Source organism: Gopherus flavomarginatus, chromosome 1, assembly GCF_025201925.1.
Source record: "Gopherus flavomarginatus isolate rGopFla2 chromosome 1, rGopFla2.mat.asm, whole genome shotgun sequence".
NCBI classification, from domain to species: domain Eukaryota; kingdom Metazoa; phylum Chordata; order Testudines; family Testudinidae; genus Gopherus; species Gopherus flavomarginatus.
The window spans coordinates 217155260-217183083 of NC_066617.1; the positions used below are offsets into that span (position 1 = coordinate 217155260).

The 27824-nt window shown below is 41.1% G+C and overlaps 1 protein-coding gene across 1 annotated transcript in view; it reads left to right on the forward strand.

Annotated features, from left to right (window-relative positions):
• CFAP47 (cilia and flagella associated protein 47) overlaps window positions 1–27824 on the forward strand; it is a 680893-nt gene that overhangs the window by 531692 nt on the left and 121377 nt on the right. Inside the window, exons 55-57 of the mRNA XM_050936444.1 lie at window positions 3636–3740; window positions 8163–8319; window positions 27512–27607. Of these exons, the coding sequence (XP_050792401.1) occupies window positions 3636–3740; window positions 8163–8319; window positions 27512–27607 (358 nt within the window). The remainder of the gene's footprint in view (window positions 1–3635; window positions 3741–8162; window positions 8320–27511; window positions 27608–27824) is intronic.

A 27824-nucleotide genomic window follows, 5' to 3' on the forward strand; every position in this document is an offset into this window, starting at 1 on the left:
TCATCCTGTTTACCTCAGACCATTTCTCCAATTTGTCCAGATCATTTTGAATTTTGACCCTGTCCTCCAAAGCAGTTGCAATCCCTCCCAGTTTGGTATCGTCCGCAAACTTAATAAGCGTACTTTCTATGCCAACATCTAAATCATTGATGAAGATATTGAACAGAACCGGTCCCAAAACAGACCCCTGCGGAACCCCACTTGTTATACCTTTCCAGCAGGATTGGGAGCCATTAACAACTACTCTCTGAGTACGGTTATCCAGCCAGTTATGCACCCACCTTATAGTAGCCCCATCTAAATTGTACTTTCCTAGCTTATCTATAAGAATATCATGCAAGACCGTATCAAATGCCTTACTAGAGTCTAGATATATCACATCCACCACTTCTCCCTTATCCACAAGGCTCGTTATCCTATCAAAGAACGCTATCAGATTAGTTTGACATGATTTGTTCTTTACAAATCCATGCTGGCTATTCCCTATCACCTTACCACCTTCCAAGTGTTTGCAGATGATTTCTTTGATTACCTGCTCCATTATCTTCCCTGGCACAGAAGTTAAACTAACTGGTCTGTAGTTTCCTGGGTTGTTTTTATTTCCCTTTTTATAGATGGGCACTATATTTGCCCCCTTCCAGTCTTCTGGAATCTCCCCCGTCTCCCATGATTTCCCAAAGATAATAGCTAGAGGCTCAGATACCTCTTCTATTAACTCCTTGAGTATTCTAGGATGCATTTCATCAGGCCCTGGTGACTTGCAGGCATCTAACTTTTCTAAGTGATTTTTTACTTGCTCTTTCCTTATTTTCTCTTCTAAACCTACCCTCTTCCCGTAAGCATTCACTATACTAGACATTCCTTCAGACTTCTCAGTGAAGACCGAAACAAAGAAGTCACTAAGCATCTCTGCCATTTCCAAGTCTCCCGTTACTGTTTCCCCCTCCTCATTGAGCAGTGGGAATTCATTACTAGACCATTAACTATAGTGCACAAAAACTGATAGTCTAGTAATTCTTGTTCACTGCCTGTTACTAATCTTTCAGGGTTGACAGCCACTTTGGCACAGGGGTTTGTCAGTGCCAGCTATTGTAATGTAATGTTTTGATCTTTGTTGGTTTTAAATAGTATTACATTTTATTAAATGATGCCAGCCTGCACGATATTGATCAGTTTTGTTCTGTATTATCACACAGTAAAATGATTTTAAACTGTCTGTTTAGATATGAACAAGTACAAATATTTTATTTCATTTTAAAAAATGATGTAGCAATTGTTAAATCAGTGATTTTGCCCACCTGATTTATAAGGGCAAAAGCACTGATATTGTGACACGTGCTCTGTTTGCTTTGAGCTTCAGAACACTTGTATTATCACAATGTAGCAGGGCACCTGCCTGTTCTCTGTGCAATTGTGAATCACACTAGTGTAGTTCAGAAGCAGATAAACTGTAGCAACCTCAAAGATGGCACATGAGCCAATTTTTAATGGCACGCTGGAGCCTGCTGGGACTTCAGCATGCCATTAAAAATCCTGCCCAGCCTGGCCCGCTGTCCTCTGCCCTCTGCTCCCCCCACGGAGGCAGGGAGCAAAAGCATAGCCGTGCACATGGAGTGGGCAAATGGCCCCACTCTCCCGGCACGGCAAGCCGTGGGGTCTGGGCTCTTGGGCTGGAGCGCCGAGCCAAGCACAGCAAGCTGCTGCCCCCTTCCGTGGAGCCTTGCTGCTGTGCGCAGCGCTCTGAGGGCCGGGGCTGTAGTCTCCCACAGGGCAGAGTGTCTGACTCTGCGTGGAGCCTCAAGGTAAAGGGCCTATGGCTAGAGCGGGTTGGATAAGGGGTGTGGGCAGTCAGGGGACAGGGAGCAGGGTGGGTTGGATGGGGAGGTGGGATCCCGGGGGGGTGGCTAGGGGCGAGGGTCTCTGGAGGGGGCAGTCAGGGAGCAGGGAGGGTTGGATGGGGCATGGGAGTCCTGGGGTTTGTGAGGGGGCAGGGCAGTCAGGGGACCTGGAGCAAGGAGGCAGTTAGGGTGGGGGCAGGTCTCTGGAGGGGGTGGTCAGGGGAGCTGGGGGGGGTGTATGAGCTGGGAGCTCTGGGGGTCCTGTCAGGAGGCAGAGGCGTTGAGAGGGGTTGGGGCAGGCAGAGAGTGAGGGGGATTGGATGGATCTGGAGTTCTGGGGGTCCTGTCAGGGGACGGGGAGCAGTTGGATGGGGCATGGGAGTCCTGGGGGTCTGTTTGGGGATGGGGGTGTGGATAAGGGTCAGGGCAGTCAGGGGACAGGAAGGGAGTAGGGTCCAGTCTGAGGACAAGGAACAGGGAGGTTTAGATAGGGAGTGGTGTCCTGGGGGGCAGTTGGGGGCAGGGGTTCCAGGAGGAGATAGTCAGGGGACAAGTAGCAGTGGGGTTGGGGGTTCTTAGGGGGGCAATCACCCAGCCCTCTCCCCCAAGCCCTGACACACACACACACACACACACACACACACACACACACACACACACACACACACACACACACACCACGCCCTCTGCCCTGAGCCCTGCACACCGCCCAGGCCTCTTCCCTGAGCCCTGTACCTCCCTCATACACATCCAGCCCTCTGCTTGACTCCTTCATTCCCCCCCACACACAATCCTAGCCCTGACTCTGGCAACCCCACCCATACCTAGCCCTCCCTCTGCCTTGACTCCAGCCCACCCCCAGCCCTCTGGGTCCTGGCTGCCGGCCCCGCACAGTCCACTGCTGATCTGGGATTCTGGCTGACGGACCCTTGCCAGCCGGGGTCCCGGCCACAGGCCTTGCTCAGCCCGCTGCCGGCCTAGGTGAACAGAACCCCAGACCAGCAGCAGGCTGAGCTGGCCGGCAGCGTAAGATCGACATTTTAATTTCATTTTAAATGAAGCTTCTTAAACATTTGGAAAACGTTGTTTATCTTACATTACAACGCTAGTTTAGTTATATAATATATAGACTTAGAGAGAGACCTTCTAAAAAACATTAAAATTTATTACCGGCACGCGAAACCTTAAATTAGAGTGAATAAATGAAGACTTGGCATACCGCTTTGAAAGGTTGCCGACCCCTGTTATAGAGTAACAGACGTATTGGAGCATGAGCTTTCGTGGGTGAATACCTTCTTTGTCGGATGCATGCATTTACTGTGTGAGTGTATGTAATGTTTATGTAAGCAGAAGAGGAGAGGCGCACATAAACATACTACATGTTCCCCTTAAAGTCAGTTAGTTTCTTTTGATTTCAATGTACTAACATTTTTAGTATCACACTGATGTGAAAAAAATAAAATAAAATAAAGAGTAGCAATGTGATCAGAAATAAAAATCATATACCTTCCATTGGTATTTTAAGAAATCAAACTTAGCTTCCTTTTTAGCACTCAGTAATACCACATTGTTAGTATTTGGGGAATAAACGTGCTGTGACTGCCACTAAATACTGTTTACTGAAGTACATTTCATCAGTCTTACCAGACCGTGCATGCTGAGTGGAGAATGTTTATAGTGGAACACATCAATCAAATAAACAAAAACAGTGTCGATAAAAAGCACAAAAAAGGAACTAACTCAAAAAAAGTATTGATTTTTTCCTCTCTCTTTTGCTTTCTTTTTGCGTTTGCACAGCTGATGGTGGCTCCTCATTCCACTACTGAAGTACCTGTTCAGTTCTGTCCTTCTGCCCTGGGAAGAGCCAATCACACGGCATCAATCACCTTCACATGCCCACAGGTATGATGCTATATTTAGTGTCCAGAGCACTATGAAATCAGATAATACAATATTTTCAAATACAGTTATAAATAGAAGTTTCAGTCCAAAGGACAATTTAAAATCAGATTTTTGGATCCTTAATCATACAGCCAGTGCAAAAATAATCGACTTAGATGCACATGATGAATAATTTATTTTAGCCTTAGTTTTGCTCAGCTTTCAGTATATCTACAATTTTAGATAGACTTAATGCTGTTGGCTGATGTGCAGAGAACTAGAATATGCATTAGTATTTCTAATTTGCTTAATAATTGCCAGGTTATCCCAAATTATTCATTACTGAAATAGTCTTCCTGCTCTGAAATTAACTTAATAGTTCCTTTTGTAAAGTATTATCATAAATAAGCCCCACTTATTAATGTTTATCTTCATTTAAAATACTCATGTACTTGAAAGAATTGTCATCCTTTGATTTAACTCGAAACTAATCTTCTTTATATTTGATATGTAAAAATTGTTAGCATTTTTCCTTTGTGTTTCCTGAATCTTTAAAGAGAAGCAACTAAATGGAGAAGCATGAGTCATCTCCTTGACTTACTAGCTTACTAAAAATTGCAGCTGGAGACAAAGAGCAGAACTGATATTATGACATGAGTGCCATAGTGTCAGCCCGTGAGTTGTGCTTGAGTGAAATGTTTGCTTCCCAAATGTATGTAATTTCCTCTCTTTGTTCTTGTTGGGCTGTCAAATATCCTAATGAGCTGTTGACTTGAAAATTACCTCAGTTGAATGCTAGGAAAATGTCTCTGGCATGATTCTCAGTAATACTGCAAAAGCAGAACTTGTCTCTCTACAAGAAAAAAGGAGTAAGAAAGTGATAGAGCCCATTTTTTTCCTCATATCAAACTGCCTAGCAGACAGATTACCTGTAGGTGGTGGTTGCAAAGCATGCATTTTTAGAGTCCCCCTCCTCTTTAATATTTATTAAGAATAAAAGCAAAGAGCCAGCATTTCTGGTATAAGTGGTGTATAACCAAGGACAGTTCAAGAGGACAAAATGCCATTATTATCTTTTTCTGAATCCTAATAGCTCTCAGAACTCTGGTCTATACATTAAAACTTTAATTCTTCATCAGATACAGAAGCAATAAAGCAAGTAAATAATTCACTTAAACCTTTCAGGAACAAATTGAGCCCTGACACTTGATTTTTCTCATCCAGTGCATCTCCTTTAAAATAATGGCAAATCTCCAAATTTTTATCTGCAACTGAACTTTAATCAATATCTCATCCTTCCAGTTGCTTTCTCCAGGCCCTCTCAACCTTTTCAATCTGTTGCTCTTACCTTTGTAATTTTTTTCAATGCCCTTTTCATCCCTGAACCATATGGATCTTTCTTTTTTTTATTCTGTTCACTTTCACTGCTACACACTTTACCAAATTGATGCCAGACGATTCCAGGGTGCTAATTGTTACATTTAAGAAGATATTATGCATTTGCACAAGTCTAAGGTGGTTGTTTTCTAATATCTGAATCCTGGAACAACTTTTTAACCTAAAAAAATTTGCATTGATTTTCCTGACTTGATTTCACTGATTAAATGTATCTGAACTGACACTGTAAACCATATCATAGCTGTGTAACTAACTAATCTAAAATCAACTAATGGCAGTAGTTATAGGATAAACCTTAACTTTTTTTATTCTTTCTCTTCTCTGAATTGAGAGAAGCTGCGATGGGCTGTTATCTGCTTGATTTGTTTCTGGTTTAGAGCTGTGTGAAGAGCTCTTCAAAATAAAAATCCAAATTTAGGTTTTAATCACTTTACTATAGTTTTTGAAACCTAAAATTAGCTTTGTTGGGATAGCACAGCTGAAATGCCAGCTTGAATATAATGCATGCCCAGAATGTTAATATATTTCTATCATATTGTTCTCCTAGCATACCAGCAACATCCATATGTAACAGAGTTAACTTTATAGGCCACTCCCTCTATACAGCTGCATTAAAAGTGTTCCTTTTCCTTTACTGATAGTTTAAGTAAACCAGGGGTATACATACCATGATAGCTAGTTTACCAGGCTTGGGTTCACATTAGAGCTGGGCTAAACCAGTTGAGAAACGGTTAAATTAATGTATAGCACATCTGCTTCTTTAAATATATCATCTGCCAGAATTCAGGCTGTTGTGTCTCAGCTCCTTAGTGTGAGACTGGCAATATTCCTTCAACCTGTTGAAGATTTTTGGCTCCTAGAGGCAGTGATGGAGCATGACACCCTAATGGATGTTGCATGTCACGTGTTCAATATAACTGCTGGCTTTGGAACCTTCCAGTCAGTTTCTTCTGTGATTGCAAAAATCCTCTCCAAAGCGCTGCTCTGGGTACTCTCCCAAATTGCAACAAAATCTTTTTAATGGTAATTCCTGCCTTCTTGTCAGAGGCTGAGAATGGTGTTCACAGATTTATAAGTGAAACAGAGCTGTTTTATATTTAAGTCAGCAATATCTAAGTAAATTTTTATTTCATCATCATCACTTCCAGGCAGTGCAATCTGATTCTACACCTGAGTTACCTCAGCTATTAAAAGTTATGATTTATTCTAAACTTGGCAGGAAGGAATTTTTTTATTTGCCATTTCCTCCACCCTCATGAGGATATTTTGGCTTACGATGTGGGGATGAAAGGAAGTAGTTTATTAATTTCAAAGGAAATAGACTATATTCATTCTGGGTAGTGGAATTACACTAGGGATGAACTTGACCCAATATGTTTAATAAAGCATTTATCTTTTAGGAATAGGAAATCAGGAACTTCTATACCGGATTAGACCAGTGGTCTATCTAATCTATTATGCTGTCTCTGAGAGTAGCCTGTATGAGGTGCACAATTGTGAAGTAACCTGACACACGGGATTTTCTCTCTAACTTGTGTTAGAATAATGGAAATTATGCCTTGGATTGGAAAGGAGATTTATATACCTTATTAAAGTGAAAACAAAAATCATTTTTTATATTCTAATTTATGTAACTATGAATGTTCTTCACATCTATATAAAGATCTAATCGTTTTTTTAATCCTACTAAATTCTTGGCCCCAATGATTATCTGTGACATTGGGTTCCACAGGTTAATTATGTCTTGTGCAAAAAAACCTTTCCTTTAATAAGCTTTAATTTTCTTTTTCTTTTCAGTTTAATTGAATGTCCCATTGCTTATAAAGCATAAATAAGGGCACGCAATGTGCCTTCTTTCTATATTGTGTGTAACTCCCAAGTCCCCTTTTATTTGTCTCCTCTCTAAACAGACCCAATCTTTTCAATTTCACTTTATAGAAAATATTTCCATGTGTTTGTCACCCCATTCCCCACTCTTTCTGTTATATCTTTATTCAGATAGAGTGTCCAGAACTAACCACAGTACTCCAGATCACGGTGTAGGAGTGATTTATATTGCAGTGTGATATTTTCATTCTTTATTTTCTATTCCATACCTTGTACATCTTTTACAGTATTTTGTTTTTGTCCATCACTTCACATTAAGCAGTACTCATTGAGCTGTCCACAGTGAGGCCCATGTCTTTTTCCTGAGTGATTATTGTACATTTAAAACCCCATAATGTATATGTACAAATAACTCAAGCAGTTCCTTGCAATCATTATGAGATAATTATTGCATTTATTGACAGTGAATTTCATCTGTCATCATGCTACCTATTCATCTAGCTTTGTTAGGTACTTAAGAAGTTCAGACAGTCTTCTCCAGTCTTGACGAATGTAAATAATTTTTTAGTCATCTGCAGATGTTGCCACCTTGCTATTCATCTGCTTTTCTAGTTAACTAATAAATATATTAAACAGTACAGTTTCTAATACAAAAATAGAAAGCATCCTGATGTTAAAATTTTGTCATGTGGAAAGTTGATCATTTATTCCTACTCTTTCTTTTTTTACCTCAGTACTACTGAGTTGCATTAATAGGCTCAGGGAGGGACTTTGTAAAGGTTTTTCAAAAATACAGATAAATTATTTCATCTGCTTCTTTTTTATATCCACTTATTTTGTTGACTTACGCAAAGAATTTTCCTTTTTGGAAGCAATGGTGATTTGTTTCTTTCTCTCATCTCATGTTAATCTAGGTGTTTTATATATATCAGTTATCTGTATTCTTCCTCTGGACTTCTTGCCACTATATTCACTTGTCCTTCTTTACATTAATCTTTTAGACCATTGGATCTAATTCTTCCAAGAGATCAGTGATTAGAATAGATAAAATCTGAGCATAAAGGGAGAAAAATAAAGAAAAAGTTGGACATCATTTCTTCCACTAGTATACAACCAGACCAACAGAAAAATGAGAAAGAAGCGAGCTTCAGTAAGATGTACAATGTGGAGGCTGCCTTTTTTTTTTTCCTAATATCAATGTTTTTCTTTTCCCTACAGCTTAATGAGTGGATATTTCATCTCTCTGGGGTTGGCCTTATCCCTCAGCCAATGGAACCAGCTAGCATAAGTACTTGTATTGGTCGTCATTCTTCCATCATCATATCCTTCAAAAATCCTACCACTGAACATGTACTGGTAGATGTGCTGTTAACAGGTACAGACTCTTGCTTTAATAATTTCTCTTTGATCGCATTAAAAATGTCTGTGGTATAGAGAAATGGTTACTAGTCTGGAAATTGCATGATATGATACAATGGAAATATACATGGTAAGGAACAGTTACTTGGTACATCCATACCTGTGCTTTAGTAATGTGCGCGCACACACACACACACACGCACACACCTTGATCTCAGGCTAAATCAAGCCTGTACAGATTTTGTAATACTGAAGGCTCCATAGACCTCTTGCTTGAAGCCTGAATTACATTTTAATATGGCTAAATGTAAGTGTATGCATCTAGGAACAAAGAATGTAGGGCATATTTACAGAATGGGGACCTGTATCCTGGGAAAAATGCTTGGGGGTTTTGATGGATAATCAGCTGAACATGAGCTCCCAGTGTGAAGGTGTGGGCCAAAATAGCTAATATGATCCTAGAATGCGTAAACAGGGGAATCTTGAGTAGGTGTAGAAACGTTATTTTGTTTCTGTATTTGGCACTGGTGTGACCACTTCTGAAATACTGTGTCCAATTCTGGTGCCCACAATTCAAGAAGGATGTTGATAAATTGGAGCGGGTTCAGAGAAGAGCCAGGAGAATGGTTAAAGGATTAGAATGATAGACTCCAAGAGCTCAGTTTATTTAGATTAGCCAATAGAAGCTTTAGGGATGGCTTGATCACAGACTGTAATTATATACACGGGGAACAAATATTTAATCATGGATTCTTCAGTCTCACAGAGAAAAGTATAACATGATCCAATGGCTGGAAGTTGAAGCTAGACAATTCAGATTGTAAATAAGATGTACGTTTTAACAGTGAGGGTAATAAACCATTGAAAAAGTTTACCAAGAGTCATGGTGGATTAAGAACATAAATCGGCCATACTGAATCAGACCAAAGATCCATCTATAGGCTAGTATCCTGTCTTCTGACAGTGGCCAATGCCAGGTGCCCCAGAAGGAATGAACTGAACAGGTACTCATTAAATGATCCATGCCCTGTCACCCCTTACCAGCTTCTGGCAAACAGATGCTAGAGACATCATCCCTGCTCATCCTGAATAGCCATTCATGGACCTATCCTCCATGAACCTATCTAGTTCTTTTTTGAAGATTATCCATCAGTCACAATTTTTAGATCAAGATTGGATGTTTTTTCTAAAAGATATGCTCTAGGAATTATTTTGGGCATGTTTATGGTCTATATTATACAGACAGTCAGACTGGATGATCACAGTGACCCCTTTTGGCCTTGGAATCCATGAATTCAGCCATAATACTGTCCAGGCAAGAACGGTGTTGGAGATTTATTGAGATTAGTCATTAACTATCTCATCTTGAAATTTAGTGTTCACATAAATGACATTTTAACGTATTTGATGGCTCAAGTCATTTAGCAAATGGAAATTTTAAAAACAGGTTGTAGCTAACTCAATAAATAGGAGAGTAATGCAAACTAAATCTCTGTGATGGCTGGTTTCTTGTCATAATGATAGCAGACATCTGACCCTTTCAGTTTCAGATGTGAAATTCAGATCAATCACCTACAAATAAATCATTTGGAGATCAGAGAAAACAAAATAGCTGTTTTTAATACACCCCGCAGTGGAACCTTTCAACATATCAGCACTGAAAAGCAAATTGGGATGGGACAAATAGAGACCTTGAAAAAAACCCATAATTTGCATACAAGAGCTAGATTTGAAATTTTTATTTTGGCTAAAGCCGAATTCTTCAATGTTAGTTTTGTATACTATTTCTCAGCTTCTTAAAGTATGTCTTCTGGTTTTGTGACCATACTGAACAATGTCGGGGTATATGCAAGCAACACATGTGTGACAGGGTGTAGGTACCCAACCCCAGCAATAATGTAATAATAGTAACTTGCAAGGGGAGGAAGGCATTAGCCTCCCTGGAAGGGAGGAAAAAACCTGACCTACCTTATGAGCTGTGGGTCCTGGAGGGAGCAGCTGACAGCTGGACCTCATTAGGTCTTTATTGGACCCAGGTGGGTGCCCTAACCACCAGTCTAACAGAGTGGTATTCTGTCTCTCCGCTGGGTCTAGTCTGTTTGCTCCAATCACTCGTTATTTATCTGCAGTGGAACAGCTTAAACAGGAGAGATTGAGGGAGCCCCACATCAGAATAGCCCAGAGTCCAGTGGTTAGAGTACACTCCTAAGAGAAGGGAGAACCCTGTTCAAATCATTTGTCCCGCTTAGGCAGAGTGGGGAATTGAACCAGGGTCTCCCACATCCCAGGTGAGCAGTCTAAGCACTGGGCTAAAAGTTAGAAGGTCACTACTTCCTGCTTTGGCTGTTTTATGCAGAGCAAGGCAGGTGTCTAAGTCACTCTCACAAGAAACTACTTACGTGCCTAAGCTGCTTGACTTCAGGAGATGGGCTTCCATTTGTGGATAGCTTACAGAGAGAGATACTTCCTTGCAGCCTGGACATAGGCACTTCTCTCCGTGAGAGTGGCTGGGTTTAGGACACACCGTTGGCATCTCCCACTGGCTATTTTAAGTGGCTCCCCACCTAGTATTTCTGGCTGTTGTGATCCCATTCTTAGGTGCTTGTCTCACCCCAGTCATTGCATAAGAGTCTAGGTGTTTAACTCAGGTTTTGTGGATTGCAGCATGGTTCCTTTTGTTGTTTTTTCTAGGTGCCTAAAAGTTAGGTGCCATAACGTTCAGCAATTACAATTCCTAAGTGCCTTAACTCCTTGGAGAAATGAACTCTAGCCAGACCTTGCTCCAAAAGGACCTCAACCATTAGGGACTAAGGTCCAGGACAAAACTATAATAGTGAGGTAATTTCCCCCTTCTCTAATCTGCAGATCTCCCCTCTACATTCCTACTAATCTCCCCCCAAACCCACTGTCCAACTCCTACCCCACTTCAGGCTCACATTCGCCCTCAGTCTCTTGATTCCCTCCTCACACACCCACACCCATACCCACCCTACCTCCACTTCCTTTCCCCACAGGGAGCTTTCAGCCAAATGTGTTCTAACCTATCCCTAGTCTTCAGAATTTTGTCTTCAATCCTTCCCACCCCGATCTGGCTGGAATCTTCCCATTTTATAGCAGGGCTCTTCAATTCCATTAGCACCTTCCATCTGGGTAAAAATTGTGCAGTGTCTGGCAAAAAGAACCATTTTGTCTTGGTTGAGTGTTTTTCATTCTGAACCTCAAAGCACTTTGACTCAGTTGAACAAAGTTTCCAGTCACTGAAGTGTATCCATTCACTACTGAGGTGAAATGCAGCTCCATTTTAGAGACAGCACCAGTGTTCTCTCTAATTTTTCCCACCCATGTGCAGAATGAATTTGTTATGTGTACCAATATGGAGGTGATGTGTGATGCATGACCTTCATATTGGTGCACATAACAAAATTCATATGGTGGGGCTGGGGCTGAGAGGTTCGGAATGTGGGAGGGAGCTCAGTTTGGGGGTGAAGGCTCTGAGATGGGGCCGGGAATAAGGGGTTTGCGGTGCAGGATGGTGCTCCGGCAGGGAGAGAGGACTCCCCCCAGGAGCACCTGGTCTGAGGGAAGAGGTACCTGTCTCCACTGTGGCACTTCTAGGGCTGGGCCTGCAGGATAGGCACCCCTTCTCCAGCACTGGCAGGTCCAGCCGAGGCTGGGTTTGAGCTGGGGGAGGGGCACTGCAGCAGGTCTGGGCTGGGCGACCACAGCTGGTTCTGGGCTGGGCTGCCCTGGCCGGGTCAGGGCCATCCCGGCCCTGGCTGGGTCAGGGCTGCACCATCACGGCTGAGTCTGGTCTGGGCCACCCAGGTTTGGACCGGGCTGCCTGAGTTTGGGCCAGGCCGGACACCTGGGGTTTGATTTGGGCCAGGCCACGCCAGCCGCGGCTGGGTCCAGGCCGGACCACTTGTGTCTGGTCCAGGCTGCACTGGCTGTGGCTGGGTTCCAGCCAGGCTGCTTGGGTTCTAGCCGCAGCTGGGATCAAGCCGGGTAGGAGTGCCCTGGCTGCAGGCAGTCCAAGCCGCAAGATGGGCGCCCCGGCCATGGCAAGTTGGGGGCTGAGGGAGGGGCGTCCCTCCCCAGCCAGTCTCTGAGCAGGTTCCCTAAGCACTAAATAGGCTTCTACACGGCCCCACAGCTTACAGGGAATGTAAGACAGCACACCATCTGACTACTTCCTTTCTTTGCTTTTTTTCCCCCTTTTCACTTGGAAGTTAAAGCCTGAGGACTAGGTCATCAACTTATGATGAAACCAGATGAAAACCTGGGACTTCATTTCACATGTATGCTCCAAACTACTTAGAAGCATTATGTACATTGAGCCAATTTCCTAGAGAAAGGCTTTAAAAACTTTATCATGCTGTAGACATGTGCTTGGGAACTGTACAGCATAAGCTCATAAAGTTCACTCCCATCCCTCATTGTGGAGAGGAATATGCAACAGCCTTTGCCCCTGAGCTATGATTCCCACATACTTCACTCCAACTCACTGGTTTAGATAAAGCAAAAATAAGTTTATTAACTACAAAAGATAGATTTTAAGTGATTATAAGTGATAGCAAACAAATCAAAGCAGGTTATCTAGCAAATAAACAAAAAAACACAAACTAAGCTTGATATACAAAATAGATTGGATATGAATTAGCAGATTCTCACCCTAAGAGATTATACAAGCAGGCTGCAGATTCTTAGGGGGCAAGGTGCATTCACTTATAGCTTGGAACCCCCATGTGTTTCATTTAAAGGCTAGAAATCCCTTTAGCCTGGGTCCAGCACTTCCCCCAGTTCAGTCTTTGTTTCTCAGTCGTTTCCAGGAGTCTTCTTGTGTGGTGAGTGAAGAACACGAGATGTTGTCACTACCAGCCCTGTATAGCTTTTGCATATAGTGAGAACTCTTTGTTTCAAAGCTTTGGTTTTCAGACCTGTCTATGAAAAAATAATGACATCCCAAGATGGAGTCCAGAATCATGTGGTCTGATCACATGTCCTTGCAGCCATTACTCACAGATTATTTGGAGTGTTCTTAGGGAGGCTCGTCACCAGGTGGGAGATAAGCTTCTCCTAAGGCCTATTGTTTTATCCTAATGGCCCATTGCTCTGGATAGGCCCTTCCCCTCCCACCATCTAGCCTGAAAGCATCTTGTCTTGGGCATGTTTACCAGGTTTAACTACATTTGGAATACAGATACATAGTCAATATTCATAACTTCAGATACAAAAATGATATATGCGTACAAATAGGATAATCATATTCAGCAAATTATAACTTTTCCAGTGACACCTCACACGACTTATCTTGCATAAAATACATCAAAATTATGTCATAATCGTATCATCATAATATCACTATGAAGAATATGGGGTGTAGCGCCACACTCTTCCTTCTCTTATTGTTGCAGTGGCCCAAGGCTTGCTCTTTCTCCTTTATAGCTGTCTCCATCAGGCATTCAGGCTCTTCATTGACCCCCGGGGTGCCTGAAGAAGCACTTGTAAAGAAGGACCACAGCCAATCTACATGATCAGCTAGTGATTTGTGAATTGCAGGCAGTATGCTGGCCACAGTTTGAAAATCCTACTTCTTGAGGTAGAGGATGTATGTGGCAACCATGATACTAGGTGTTTCTATTTCACTTCATAGAATACATCATGTTTTACACTGCTGTAAAATGCAGGTCACTATTTCTTCTGATTTGCAGAGCAACAGAACAATTATAAGAAGCAAGCTGCAAGTCTTGTTAAGCATATGGTGCCAAATGGCATAATTAATACTACTAGAGCACCAAGCTATTATTTGTAGAATGCTAATCTATTACACTCTTCACAAAACTAATATGAGAACAAGCATTCGTCTCCACAATACAGTCCCATCAGAAATCATTTACATAGCTTAAAATAGATACTAAAGACTACTGAACTGTGACATTCTGACATACTTGAGATGTGCCTTGAGTTCACAAAAACTTTCCTTGTTTTAATAGGATGCAATCTTCTTAACTATAGAGCATTAACTTATTCCAAAGATGTTCTCAGTGAAACCTGGTGTATAAGTCAACTGTCCTAGAAAAACTCTAATCTTGACTTTTGCACCTTAAACTCAGTTTTTGCTTTCCATTTTTCCTTGGATTACTTACACATTAGTGGACCTGAAATAATGAACTGTAGTCTTTTACAGTAGAACTGTAAGGCTTTTTCTTTGAGCAGATTAACACTATAGAGCCCATCATACAAAGTAAAATAATATAAACAAATCTAAAATCTTGAATTTGCAAAACCTGGTTAATTTCCTCAATGAATTACCACTGGAAATTAAAAAAAAAAGTCACAGTATAATAACTGAGCTATGTATCCAAGCCTTCTTCAGAACAGCGTTGTGCAGGCTCTGGCTTACTTTTTGCAGAAACAATAACAACTCCTTTTGTTCTTTTTGGTAAAAAGTAGCATTCTTTCTTCTGTATGCAATCCTACTTCCAATATATTTTCAAAGGAAGTAATTTCTAGCTACATAAGCAGTGTTATGACTATAAAACTTCAGTTTTTAATAATTTAGTAATTACGGCCCAGATCCTCAAAGGTAACTAGGTGCTTACTTCAACTGAAATCAATAGAAGCTAGATGCCTAAATATCTTTGAAGTGTTGGGCATACATGTTCAGTAAAATATAATTTTCAGTATGGTGTATAAATGTATATGAACTGTAATATTGCTAAAATGTATTTGTCACAGGTCCCTTTAAGGATAGTGGGTCCAGTTCTTCTATGACAGAACAAACTGGACCTGATTAGTAGGGCAGAGCAGCATCTGGGAGAGTTCTAAATTGAGGTCCAAGAAACAGAGCCAAAGACAGGGGCTGGAGAAGGCTGAAGGATCAGGGAGCAAAAGAGGGGTTTGTCTTCTGACCTATCCTGACTAAAGAATAGATGGCCCCAGGAGAATGTCGGATCCTCTTCTGGGGAGAAAAGTACTCCACATAGGAGTTCCTGCTGAAAGAGCAGGAATCACTCCAGCTAGAAAGGACTGCTGTGAAAGCAAGTTAGGACAGAAGAAAGGCCCCAGGACTGGCAGAAGACACCAGAGGTGAATATGAGTTGTGTGGATGGACTATATTTTGGGACTTTGAAGACTGTTTGAATTAGGGTGAAATATTTCCCTATGCTGTATATGGGACATTTGGTAAAATTATTCATATTCAAGTGAGTTCAACAGCAATCAATCAGAGCTATGCAGTATAAACATTCAAATTAACATCAAGTTGACCGTAATAAAAGAAATACTTCATAAGTAGGATTCTTTTTATTTACCTTATTATCTTTAAGGCTTTAGGGTTCACACAGGGAGAGGTCTCTCTCTCTCTCTCTCTCCCCCAACCCCCATACACCTCTCTTACACGGGGGCGTGACTGACCGACCCGACCCTCCCTGCCCAGTGCTCTCCACCCTCCATTTCTGGCTGGGCCCCTGGGACAGACCCGTCTCCTGGTACCTGGCTCCACATCTTCCTGAGGCAACACGTGGGAGGGGCATGCAGGGTCACATGCTCCCCTCTCCAGATTTCTGCCAGGGTTCACATCAGAATGTGGCCGCAGCAGCCTTTCAGTACTGTGTGGGACGGAATGGTTCGGAGTGGCTTCCAGTGGCACAGGAGGTGGGGTGGGGATGACTTGGCCCATGTCTTTGCAGAGCTCATCTCTTCACCCCTTCTTCCCCACCCTGCACCCTTGTGGCTGTAAACAGCTTGTCCTTTCCTGCCTGCATAGTGTCTAAAGGCTGCTAAGGCCTCCAGGCTGCTGCTGGCCACCAAGTCACCTCTTGTCCCCTGGTTACAGTGCGTACAGGAAGTGGTTAAGCCCTAAGGATGCAGTGTGCATGAGGGCCCAGGGAACCTGACTGCAGGAGCTTCAGTGCACCCAGCCAGAGAGGTGGCTCAGCAGGGGAGGGTCCCCAGGGGAAGGAAGAACCCTCTCACTCCCTGAGGTCAGGGCATGTACATGCTGGAAATTGCTTTCCCCCCACGCCACTCCAGAGCTTAGCTGAGGGGTGGAATGGTTTCCCTGTGCCAGCTCGGAGTGGGGCTTTGGCACATGCAGGGCTTGGCTCCTTCTGGCCAGTGTCCCAGGTCAGAGGGTCTTGGGCTTTTCTGGGGTGCTAGCCCAGCCAGGGCAGTGGGGGAAAGGAAGCTGACCAAACTGCTGGTGAGCTGAGCACTCCAACTCGGGGCTGATTCTCCACACAGTGCAAGGAGGGGGACTTGCCCCACCGAAGGCTATATGCAGGGGTGGCTCCAGGCCCCAGCGCACCAAGCGTGTGCTTGGCGCAGCAAGCCGCAGGGGGCGCTCTGCTGGCGCCATGAGGGTGGCAGGCAGGCTGCCTATGGCGGCTTGCCTGCGGAGGGTCCGCTGGTCCCGCGGCTTCGGACACTCCGCAGGCAAACTGCTGGAGGCAGCCTGCCTGCCGTGCTTGAGGAGGCAAAATCCCTAGAGCTTCCCCTGGCTATATGGAGGAGCAACAGGGTGGGGAGGAGTGAAGGGACAAAGTACCCCCACATCCTCTGCAGTGGAGACCAATGCAAAGAATAAATTTAGCTTCTCTGAAATGGCCTTGTCTTCCTTGAGTGCATCTTTGTCGTCTGGTGGCCTTACTGCCTGTTTGACTGGCTTCCTGTATCTGATGTACTTACAAATGTTCTTACTGTTAGTGTTTGTGTCTTTAGCAAGTTGTTTCTCAAATTCTTTCTTGGCCTGCCTTATTATACTTTTACACTTAACATGCTAGAGCTTGTGCCCCTTACTATTATTCTTACTATGATTTGACTTCCAAGTTTTAATGGATGCCTTTTGCCTCTGCCAGTCTCCATTATTCTGCTGTTTAGCCATGGTGGCTCTCTTTTGTTCCTCTTATTGTATTTTATGATATCAGGTATACATTTAGTCTGAGCTTCTATTAGGGTGTTTTTAAATAGTCCCAGTGCTGCTTGCAGGCACTTAATCCTTGTGACAGCTCCTTTCAATTTTCATCTAACGAGCATCCTCATTTTTGTATAGTTCCCCTTTTAGAAGTTAAATGTTATCCTAGCTGTTCCAGGAAGCAGCCATTTTATGGTGTCTAGAAATTTTATCTCTGCATCATGCCCTAAGGTGACATTTACCCAGTTAATATGAGGAGAGTTGAAGTCACCCATTATTATTGCGCTTTCTGCTTTTGTAGCCTCTCCAACCTCCCTTAGTCTTTCACAATCACTGTCACCATCCTGGTTCAGGTGGTCAGTGGGATGTTCCTACTGCTCTACTCTTTGTATTCAAGCATGGAAATTATGCCCATAAAGATTCTATGGTGCAGTTTATTTCATTTGAGATTTTTACCTTTTTTGACTCTATGCTTCCTTTAGCACATAATGCCACTCCCCTGCCGCACAACCTACTTTAACTACTATATATTTTATACCTTGGTATTACTGTGTCCCATTGATTATCCTCATTCCACCAAGTTTCTGTGATGCCTATTATATCAATATCCTCATTTAATGCTAGGCACTCTAGTTCATCTGTCTTAGTATTTAGTATAAATACCATTGCCATAGCAACAAAAGTTTCCATAAAGACCTTAGTCTAAAACGACATTAGGCTTGCTAGTCAGCTTTTTGTTCCCTGGCTAGCCTGACTCTTCTGAGGTTCCTGTTTTTTATCTGTCTTCTTGAGTCTCAGGTGACATTTAGTGATTTGCTGCACCTGTGCATTGAGTAGGAGTCTGTTAATCTATTTCATTTATAGGGAGAGATCACATTGTCACAGCAGGTGAATTTAATCCCATCCTCCCCCTCCCCCCCAAATCCCCTTAATACTGTAATGTTAACCTTTTTTCTTCATTTAAGTATTATACTCATGATGAAGCTGAATTGTTTTATTATTCAGAATTACTTTAAGATAATGAAAATTAAAGCGTTAAAAATAGAAAGATATTTATCTTCTAATTCAAAATATTTCTTTACTCATAATGGTCCTGATCCTGCAAACACTTAAGTATGTTTAATTTTACTCAGGTGAGTAGTTCCATTGACTTCATTATGTCTACTTATGTGAGTGTATTTACACACACATAAATGTTTTCAAGACTGAGACCAATATTGTCGTATACTGAATGCGCAGTGTGGTACCAAATTCAGCACTCAGAAATGCACATGCAACTAACTTTTGATTTCTGTGAGAGCTGTTCATGCATACCTGAAGATAGAACTCAGTCAATGGTATACTGAACATTAGGGTCACTTGGTATAGATGCAACATATGTAAGTGCAGAGAGAATGGTACTTCAGAACTATTTGAAGTATGGTCATAGGCTCTGAGATCCAAACTTAAATGCAGAATCAGGTATCTTTTAATTTGCTAATTTCAGGTAGTGTGTGCACTTGTGACTAAAGTATCTTCCTTAAACAGAGAGTAGAGGCTTTAGTCTCATAACAGATTTTCTAAATTTCTCTTTAAATAGTTTTTATTCTCAAATATATTTTTCAAACTTCTCACAAAAGATTTAGAGAGTGTGCAGTGGTGTAACTAGGTTGTTGATGATGACCATATCACTGACTGTGGTGATACGTACACCAGTATTAGAACTGTAAAAGAAAGTTGACCACAAACATAACACAAAAATGCAAATTCACACTAAATATTTTTACTAACACAGAATACAGTGCTTCATGGTGAATAAGCTGCTCCTTTACTTGTTACAAAAGCTTTGATGGGCCCAGGCAAAAATAATAAATCACTAATCAGAGCCTACCACTATCTTGTACTGTCTTCTGTTTTTGGAGGCCCCGGAAATCTCTTCTGAGCTCTGAGTGTATAGAGACACCCTTTTAGACAGTCAACTGGTCAAGGAATGGCATGCCAGGACCGCTCCGCTACTAACTGCAGCCACGCTAACCTTAAAAAAGTAGATGTAGCCCTCATAGGTGAGTTCCTGCACACAAAGGTCCAGATTCTGAGCAGTAGCAAAGCAATACTCTTTACAGCTAAGGAAAAGAGGAAGCACATAATTCTGTGCCCATCTAATCTCCTGGTGCAATTTAAGTGCTTATGTTGTGCTGGCTGCCTATGACCCCAACACTCAAGTGCTGATGGGTGTTGCCAGGCCATAGAGATAGTGTAGTCACACCTCTTTCCCTTGGCTGTGTCCCCTAGACTAGCTGAAGGAAGAGAGGTGACACATGAGCTGATATAGTGATGCTCTCTCATTCAAGGGTAGGAGTTACTGGAACTTAGTGCGTGAGTAAGGATATGTGCACACACCCTAATAAGTGTTTGCATGCATGTGCCCATAGTCAACATGTAGCGAAACTACCCCATACTCTTAATTTTTCATTGCAGTTCAAGTGAGGTAGTTCCCCCAACCATTTTTATTGCTCTTCTATGAATGCCATCCCATTTTTCTGTATTGTTCTGATATCAAGATGCCAAGAACAGAGCACTATTCCAGTATAGTCACTGACTTCCCTATCCCATGATCTGATCGGTCTATATTTTATTTTAATCGGATTTAAAGTGAAGTGCCTATCCTGGCTGTTGGAGCTCCTATGACAATGAAGGTATACAATTAGAAAAATACAAATGAATCAGAAATGCCCATACAAAACTGCCATAGTATTCACCATTAGTAATAATCCTGTCTCTGGGGTTAGTTAAATACAAATATTTTAGATGCAAAGTCTGGGTTTGAGAAGGAGCGTTGTTTTGGGTTTGGGTTTTTTTGGTACATAGGCAAATTTATGCATTAAAATGAATGGTCTCATTGGCTTTTAGTAGCATATCAAGTAATAAAACCACCTGAATGATCACTGACTTAAGCCCTTATTATTGTAGCCCTGAGAGTGATGACCACTAGTTCCAGTGATTCTTTAAACCTTTTATTTTCTTGAACAATATTAATCCTAAGGATAGAAATGACTGTGCTATCTGACAACCAAAAACAATTAGATCTACCCAGGTCTGTAAATAAATCTGTCTTACTGAAAAGGAATTAATTGTAGTTTACAGTAGTAGGCTTAGTTATGTAAGAGCACATATTTTTAGCACCCTGAAACCTTTCAGGTAATATATTAGCTTTAAAGTATATTACTGGAATTCATACCCTTAGTGGACATACTCCTGCATTGGTCTCACCAATCTTGTTGCCAAGGAGATTAGGAGAACAATATTGGGGTAGAACTCAACTACATGGGAAACTGACAGAAAGTATTCAGAGTAGCAGTGGTGTTAGTCTGTATCTGCAAAAAGAACAGGAGTACTTGTGGCACTTTAGAGACTAACAAATTTGAGCATAAGCTTTCGTGGGATACAGCCCCATTTCATTGGATGCATGTAGTGGAAAATACAGTAGGAAGATATAGATATACACAGAGAACATGAAACAATGGGTGTTGTCATACCCACTATAAGGAGAGTGATCAGTTAAAGTGAGCTATTATCAGCAGGAGAGAAAAACAACTGTTCGTAGTGGTAATGAAAATGGCCTATTTCCAGCAATTAACAAGGAGATGTAAGGAACTGGGGCGGGGGGCGGGGAATAAGCATGGGGAAATAGTTTTACTTTGTGTAATGGCAGAGGGAAATGGAATCACCAGAAACATAACATAACTTCAAATTTCTGTGTGGCTTAGTGTTGTGGCACGACATACTGTTTGAAATAAATGTTGTAAGCAAGAGACTCCAAGGTGTTGACCTTGATATATCTGGAGCAATGGAACAACTGGACAAAGCAAAGTCGTACCTACAGTCTTACTGCTCAGGTGAGGGATTTCAAAACGTTCTGAAGTTTTGGTAGAGGAAGTTGGCAGAGGAACTTCACACTGAAGCTATTTTCTGACTCATTCAAGAATACAGTTACCAAAGAAGAAGACATTTTTATTATGAGGCACGGGATAATCCCATAAGATACCCCAAACAACAATTCAAAGTTGAATTCTTTAACCAGATGCTAGATTGTGCAATACAGTCAGTTGAAGAACATTTCATGCAGCTCAAGGAACACAGCAGTATATTTGGGATGTTGTATGATATTCCAAAACTCCTCATTGAAGAAGACCTACACCAGCAATGCAGGGCACTGGAGACAGTATTGACACATGGTGACATGCGCAATATTGATGCGAGTGATTTAGGTGATGAACTGAAAGCCCTTTCAAGATGCATTTGAGCAGGATCAACTCCAAAGGCTGTTCTGGAATATATATGCACAAATAAGATGACCACCCTCTTTCCAAATGCTTTTGTTGCTCTGCACATACTTCTAACACTTCCTGTAACAATTGCCAGTGGAGAACACAGCTTCTCCAAGCTGAAATTAATAAAAACACATCTACATTCCACAATGACACAGAAGAAGCTGGTTGGTCTTGCAACCATCTCAATAGAGCATGAACTGGCCCAGACTGTGGACCTTCAGCAGGAAGCAGTTCAAATCTTTGCAGCCAAGAAAGCACGGAAAGCACCACTTTGATTATTCAAACAGATAAAAATGCCAGTGTCTACTATTTAGACAAGAAAAGTTACATTTGCTGTTCAGGCATTTGAAAGTTAAGTGTTACTTAAAATTTTTGAACAAGGCATTTTAAGTTGTTAGTTCTCCTTTATTGTGGTAGGTAGCTGTGATGGTACCTCCCATAAGGTTTTATGGAAATATGCTTAGAATGCATTTTATGTTACATATGCCATATAACATATCTCCGTAAAGGTTATGATCCACTGAATGTATTAATCCTATTTATATGCATTTATCATTTCTGTACTGGAAGTTATTAATGTTGCCTGTGTACTGGCTTGATTTCTAAATGACCTTAGTAGGGCATTTGATCAGTTCCTGGAGAAAGGAATGTTGAAATTAAGTACCTAATCAAGAAACACTTAAAGGGCAATGGATCTTGGAATGCTCCAATCCACATAAGAAGTATACTTGAAGACGTTCAAGATAGCATGTAAACAATGGATGCTACCTGTAAAAACTGTGAGTCATGCATGAACATGTGACTTGCCCAGGTGACTCCTAAACTCCATCTTGGGGCTGGACTTTGCATAGGAGTGAGGAGGGAGTCTCTACCCACAAGAGAAAGTCTATTTAAACCCCTGGTAGACCTCTCCATTTTGTCTTCAGCTGGCTAAAGAGAGAGCCTCTCCACCCCCCCGGGATACTTAAAATAAACTGGAACAAAGAGCAGTGACTGCAAGATGTGTGAGTTATTGCTGGACCCAGACTAAAAGGAGATTAGTCTGTAAAAGGGAGCATTCTGAAACTGGTGAGGATCTTATCTGTACTCAGTTTGATTAGACATAGATTTGCGTGTTTTGTTTTATTTTCCTCCGTGACTTACTTTGTTCTGTCCGTTACTACTTTGAACCACTTAAATCCTACTTTCTATATTTAATAAAATCACTTTTTACTTATTAATTAACTCGGAGTATGTATTAATACCTGGAGGAGCAAACAACTGTGCATATCTTTCTATCAGTGTTATAGAGGGTGAACAATTTATGAGTTTACCCTGTATAAGCTTTATAGAGAGTAAAACAGATTTATTTGTGTTTAGACCCCATTGGGAGTTGGGCACCTGAGTGTTAAAGACAGAAACACTTCTATTAGCTGCTTTCAGGTAAACCTGCAGCTTTGGGACAAATAATTCAGACCCTGGGTCTTTGTTGGAGCAAACGGGAGTGTCTGGCTCAGCAAGACAGGGTGCTGGAGTCCTAAGCTGGCAGGGAAAGCAGAAGCAAAGGTAGTCTTGGCACATCAGGTGGCAGCTCCCAGGGGGTTTCTGTGATCCAACCCATCACAGCAGCAGAGCAATACCATGAGAGGAGTAGAACAGGAAGAAGGCAGAATTGAGACCTTTCAAATTTTGGCCCAAGCGAGGAGGCATGGGGGCGTCACTTGAGCTCCCTGCCTCACGTGCCAAAATGTTGTGGGCCAGCCCTGTGTCTATACATAACAAGGGCCTGATTGTACAAATTTTATTCATATAAATGCTTCCATTAAGGCTTTGTATGTACTAGGTGATATGAGCCATTGGTGGCCGGTTGCTGTTGTAGCTACAGACCAGTGGAAAACCCCTAGCATAGACAAACTTAGCTGCCATTTGCACTGAATCATCTGTTTCACGCTAGGTAAACTGCACCAGTGCAAATAGTAATATCCGTACCAGACCACCAATGGCTGAAATCCCCAGTGTAGATAATGCGTAAGTGCTCACCAGTGTAAGGCTTGTATGATCTGCCCCCAAATACTGGCAACTGACATCAATATTTTTATTGTAACTAAAACAGATAATATTATGAATGCAGCTTCATGGGTAAAATATTTCCAAGTTTCAGGAAAAAATTAACTACAGTAGAACTTTAGAGTTATGAACACAAGAGTTACGAACTAACCAGTCAACCACACACCTCATTTGGAACTGGAAGTACAGAATCAGGCAGCAGCGGGGGGTGAGGGGGAGAGAGAGGGGGAAGAAAGCAAATACAGTACAGTAATGTTAAATGTAAAATACTAAAAAATAAAGGGAAAGCAGTATTTTTCTTCTGCATAGTAAAGTTTTAAAGCTGTATTAAGTTGTAAACTTTTGAAAGATCATAATGTTTTGTTCAGAGTTCCAAACATTTCAGAGTTACAAACAAACTCCATTCCCAAGTTGTTTGTATCTCTGAGGTTCTGCTGCAGTGTTTACAAGCATTCTACCCAAATGACTAAAGATCTGTGCTCAAATAAAAGATTCAAGTCTCAGTGCTAGCTAATAATCATCTGAGGATGGTAATTGGTTCATCTTTGGGATCTAGCATTATCTATTTGTATATTTATCTTAAGCAAAACTGATCTCCTATACCAATATTTGAGATGGCATTTAGCTAGGGCTTGTTCACAGTGACATTAAAATAGTTGGCTTATACTGTGGATTATTAAAGCTAATAGTATTTTCAAGATAGAATTGTACACACAGTAGCTCAATCATCTAATTTCCATGCAGAAACTCCTCTTGTTTTAGACATGTTTTCAAACTGCTTTCTTATTACTTACGTGCCCCCTTTATTCATTTATTTAACTGAACTAAACACTGAACTCATAGAGGAAATCTGACATACAGAATTGTTTCTTTACAATAAAAATATCACTTCACTTCACCTCTTGACTTCTTTTCCTGTTTACACGAGTGTGGACGTGACTACAATTCTTTGCCACTCTTTTCTGGTCCATGGGACAGGTCTTGGAGGTCCAGTCCTTTTCTCTTAAAATTTCTCTTGACAGAGTCTCTCCATTGTAACCGTAGTCTTGCACATCCTTTCTTTCTGTCCTCTTTTTCCCATGCTTTCTTTGCTGGTTGTTTTTCTCCCATTCTTATTACATGTCCAACCTACCTCAAATGTGCACATTCCAACTTATCTATCACTATTATATTTCTTACAATAAAAATATATTGGAAATAAATAGTACAGCATATTTGTACACCAGCATTGGCCTAAATTAACACAGATATAAAGAAATTCACGATTTTTTCAGATCAACTTAGAGAATGGTTAATCAATTTAAAATGAAAGTGCTAAGATTAGTTGCATTGTTTTTAGCATAATTGCAACCATCATGTTCACCACTAATAAGTGTGGGTATGATAAGATGCACACATTTCTATGCATCCGAAGAAGTGAGCTGTAACCCGCGAAAGCTTATGCTGAAATAAATTTGTTAGTCTCTAAGGTGCGACACAAGTACTCCTGTTCCTTTTGCACATTTCTAGGACATTGTGAGGTATCACGATTAATTTCACATGGATAATGAAGGCACATTCCTGTTAATTTTGTTCTTTAGAGAGAGCATTTGTCTATATATATGTAGTTAATAGTCTCACTTCTCAGTACAATAGAGGTGCTGTAAAATGTATTTGGCTGATTTAAACTGTGTTTCTTTCCTACAAGTTTGGAAAATCAACTCATCCACATGCAAATGCATGGACACACTCTCAAAAGCTAGGTCTCTTTCCCTCAAGTAATCCTCACTACACTCACTTAGTCAGTCTTATTTAAATTACTGAAATTGGACATCTTTGCCATACGCTGCAGTGACCTTTCTTCATGTCAGTTTTTCTTGGATCTCTTTCTGAATGGCTGTCAGTTTCTCTCTCCCTCGCTTAATCTGAGTACTTAGAATTAGTTTTGAAAACTCAGTAATATAGTATTGTCCACAAAAACAGTATATTTACACTTAAAAAAATAAAAAGAAAAATTCAATAGCTAATAAAATGTATTCCTGTCCTGTCCCCCCCGATCTCTTTGTTTGTATCATGTTTCCCTGTCCCTCACCCTTTGTCTATTTTGTGACTCTGCAAACTTAGCTCTTTGAGGTGGGAACTGCTTCTTCCTCTGTGTTTGCACATTGGCTAGCACATTTTGGGTCATATGGTAATATAAAAAAAATAAAATTAATTCAGATTGTAGAGTAAGTCACATAGTTTTTCAGTTTTTAATTAAGTGATAATAGTGCTCAGTCTTGGCTTCTGATTCCACAGTAACCACATCACACTCCAGAGTAACCTTCAAGGTAACTTAAGACAGTGGCTGTATAACATCGTCTAGTCCTTGTTAGGTCATTTCATCATTCTCAATTTCCGTGTCCACACACGTCACATTCACTTAACACAATCAATCCATTTGGCTCAGGTTCTTAGAATTAACTCCCCCCCCCCCGGGGTTTCCTGATACTTCCTTTTAAGTATCACCTCTGTTAGGTAGGTACCAATCTGCTGATGCTATGTTTTCCTGCAGAGGCTCAGACCTCAGGCACATAATTAGACATACAAGTCTTCAATGCATACCTCAGAAATAGTTTTAACAATAACAACACCTAGCTCTTATATAGCACTCTTCATCTGTAGCTCCCAAAAATACATTACAAAGGAGGTAAGCATCATTATCCACATTAGGAAACTGAGGCACAGAGCGGGGAAGTGATTTGTCTAAGGTCACTCAGCAGGCCAGTAGCAGAGCTGGGATGAGAATGCAGGTCCCCTGAATCCCAGTCCAGTTCTAGCCATTAGGATGGCTAGTAAGAATTAGCATGCTCATCCCAGCTCTGCTACTGGCCTGCTGAGTGACCTTAGACAAATCATGTCCCCGCTCTGTGCCTCAGTTTCCTAATGTGGATAATGATGCTTTTGCTTACAATATGATTGTTGATTTATCCAAAATACCCTCTCTCTCAGTAATTTAGCTACCTAAATCAGATCACCAAAAGCTTTCCTAGTCAGGTGGGTTGATTCTATTGGTTACATATCTGTTAATTGTCCAGTTACCCTGCCTGGATATAAATGTTTTCAGGATTAAATGTAAATAGAAATATGTCAATGCATCTGAAAATACTAACAATGATTTAAATATACAGGATCTTTATGGACTAGTAACCGATCAGAGCCTGTATAATTGATCTAATTACTTCTTGTCACAGCAACAACATCTTCTCATTATCTAACGTCTGCAGCATCTCTTCCTCATGTTGCTGTTTTGCTACCTCCAACTCACTTGCTGTTGTCATGGCTTACATATTTTACACTATCAGCTGTTTTGTTTCTTTGTCCACCTACTTGCCTTGGTCTTCAAATATTTATATCCAGAATATGGTAGCATACAATAAGAGGTGTGATATTGTGAGTCAGATGAGTAGTAGATTAATGTTTGGATCATAGGCAATTTCTTTTGTGCATTGAGTGCTTTTCTAAGTGAGAAGATTTTCACTTTTAACCTTTGATTTAAAAAAAAAAAAGAGGTAACGTATCTTCTTCTAAATGCAGCGTTGTTGTAGCCATGTTGGTCACAGAATATTAGAGAGACAAGATGGGTGAGGTAATATCTTCAATTGGACCAACTTCTGTAGTTGGTCCAATAAAAAAAATATTACCTCATCTACCTTGTCTCTCTTATTGTAAAGATATTTAACAGGGTTTCCTTGTTTAAATCTACAGTTACATTAAGCATATTAAGGAAAGTGATTAAAACACTGGGAGACCCTTCAAAAATGTCATCTCCTGTTTCAAAGTACACTTTGAAGAACAATCATTTGTGAAGCTGTTTCATTAGAGAAATTATCTGATCACATTTCAAATTCCAGTGAATTTCACTCCTTGAATGTGACATTGAAGTGTAAGAATTTTTTTCTCTCTTTTTTCCCCATTAGATCAGGAACAGACCATATGTCCTCTCAGTGCATCTGTCCTGCGTCACTCCAGCAGTAAGGAGTTTGCTTTCTATCTTCCACTGAAGCAGACGCAAGGTATGTGGCTTCCTGTTTATATGCTGTGTGGTTCTGCAAGGTGTCATCTTTTATAGACCTTGAAATATATAGGAAGTTACATTGTGTATATAAACATAACTTTAAGTTTGAGAAGTTTGCACTATGATATATTGAGTTTGACTTCATTAGGATGAGGAATTTGTCCTAAATCAGAGAGCCAGTGACCAACATCTTATACTTCATAGGACAGAATTAC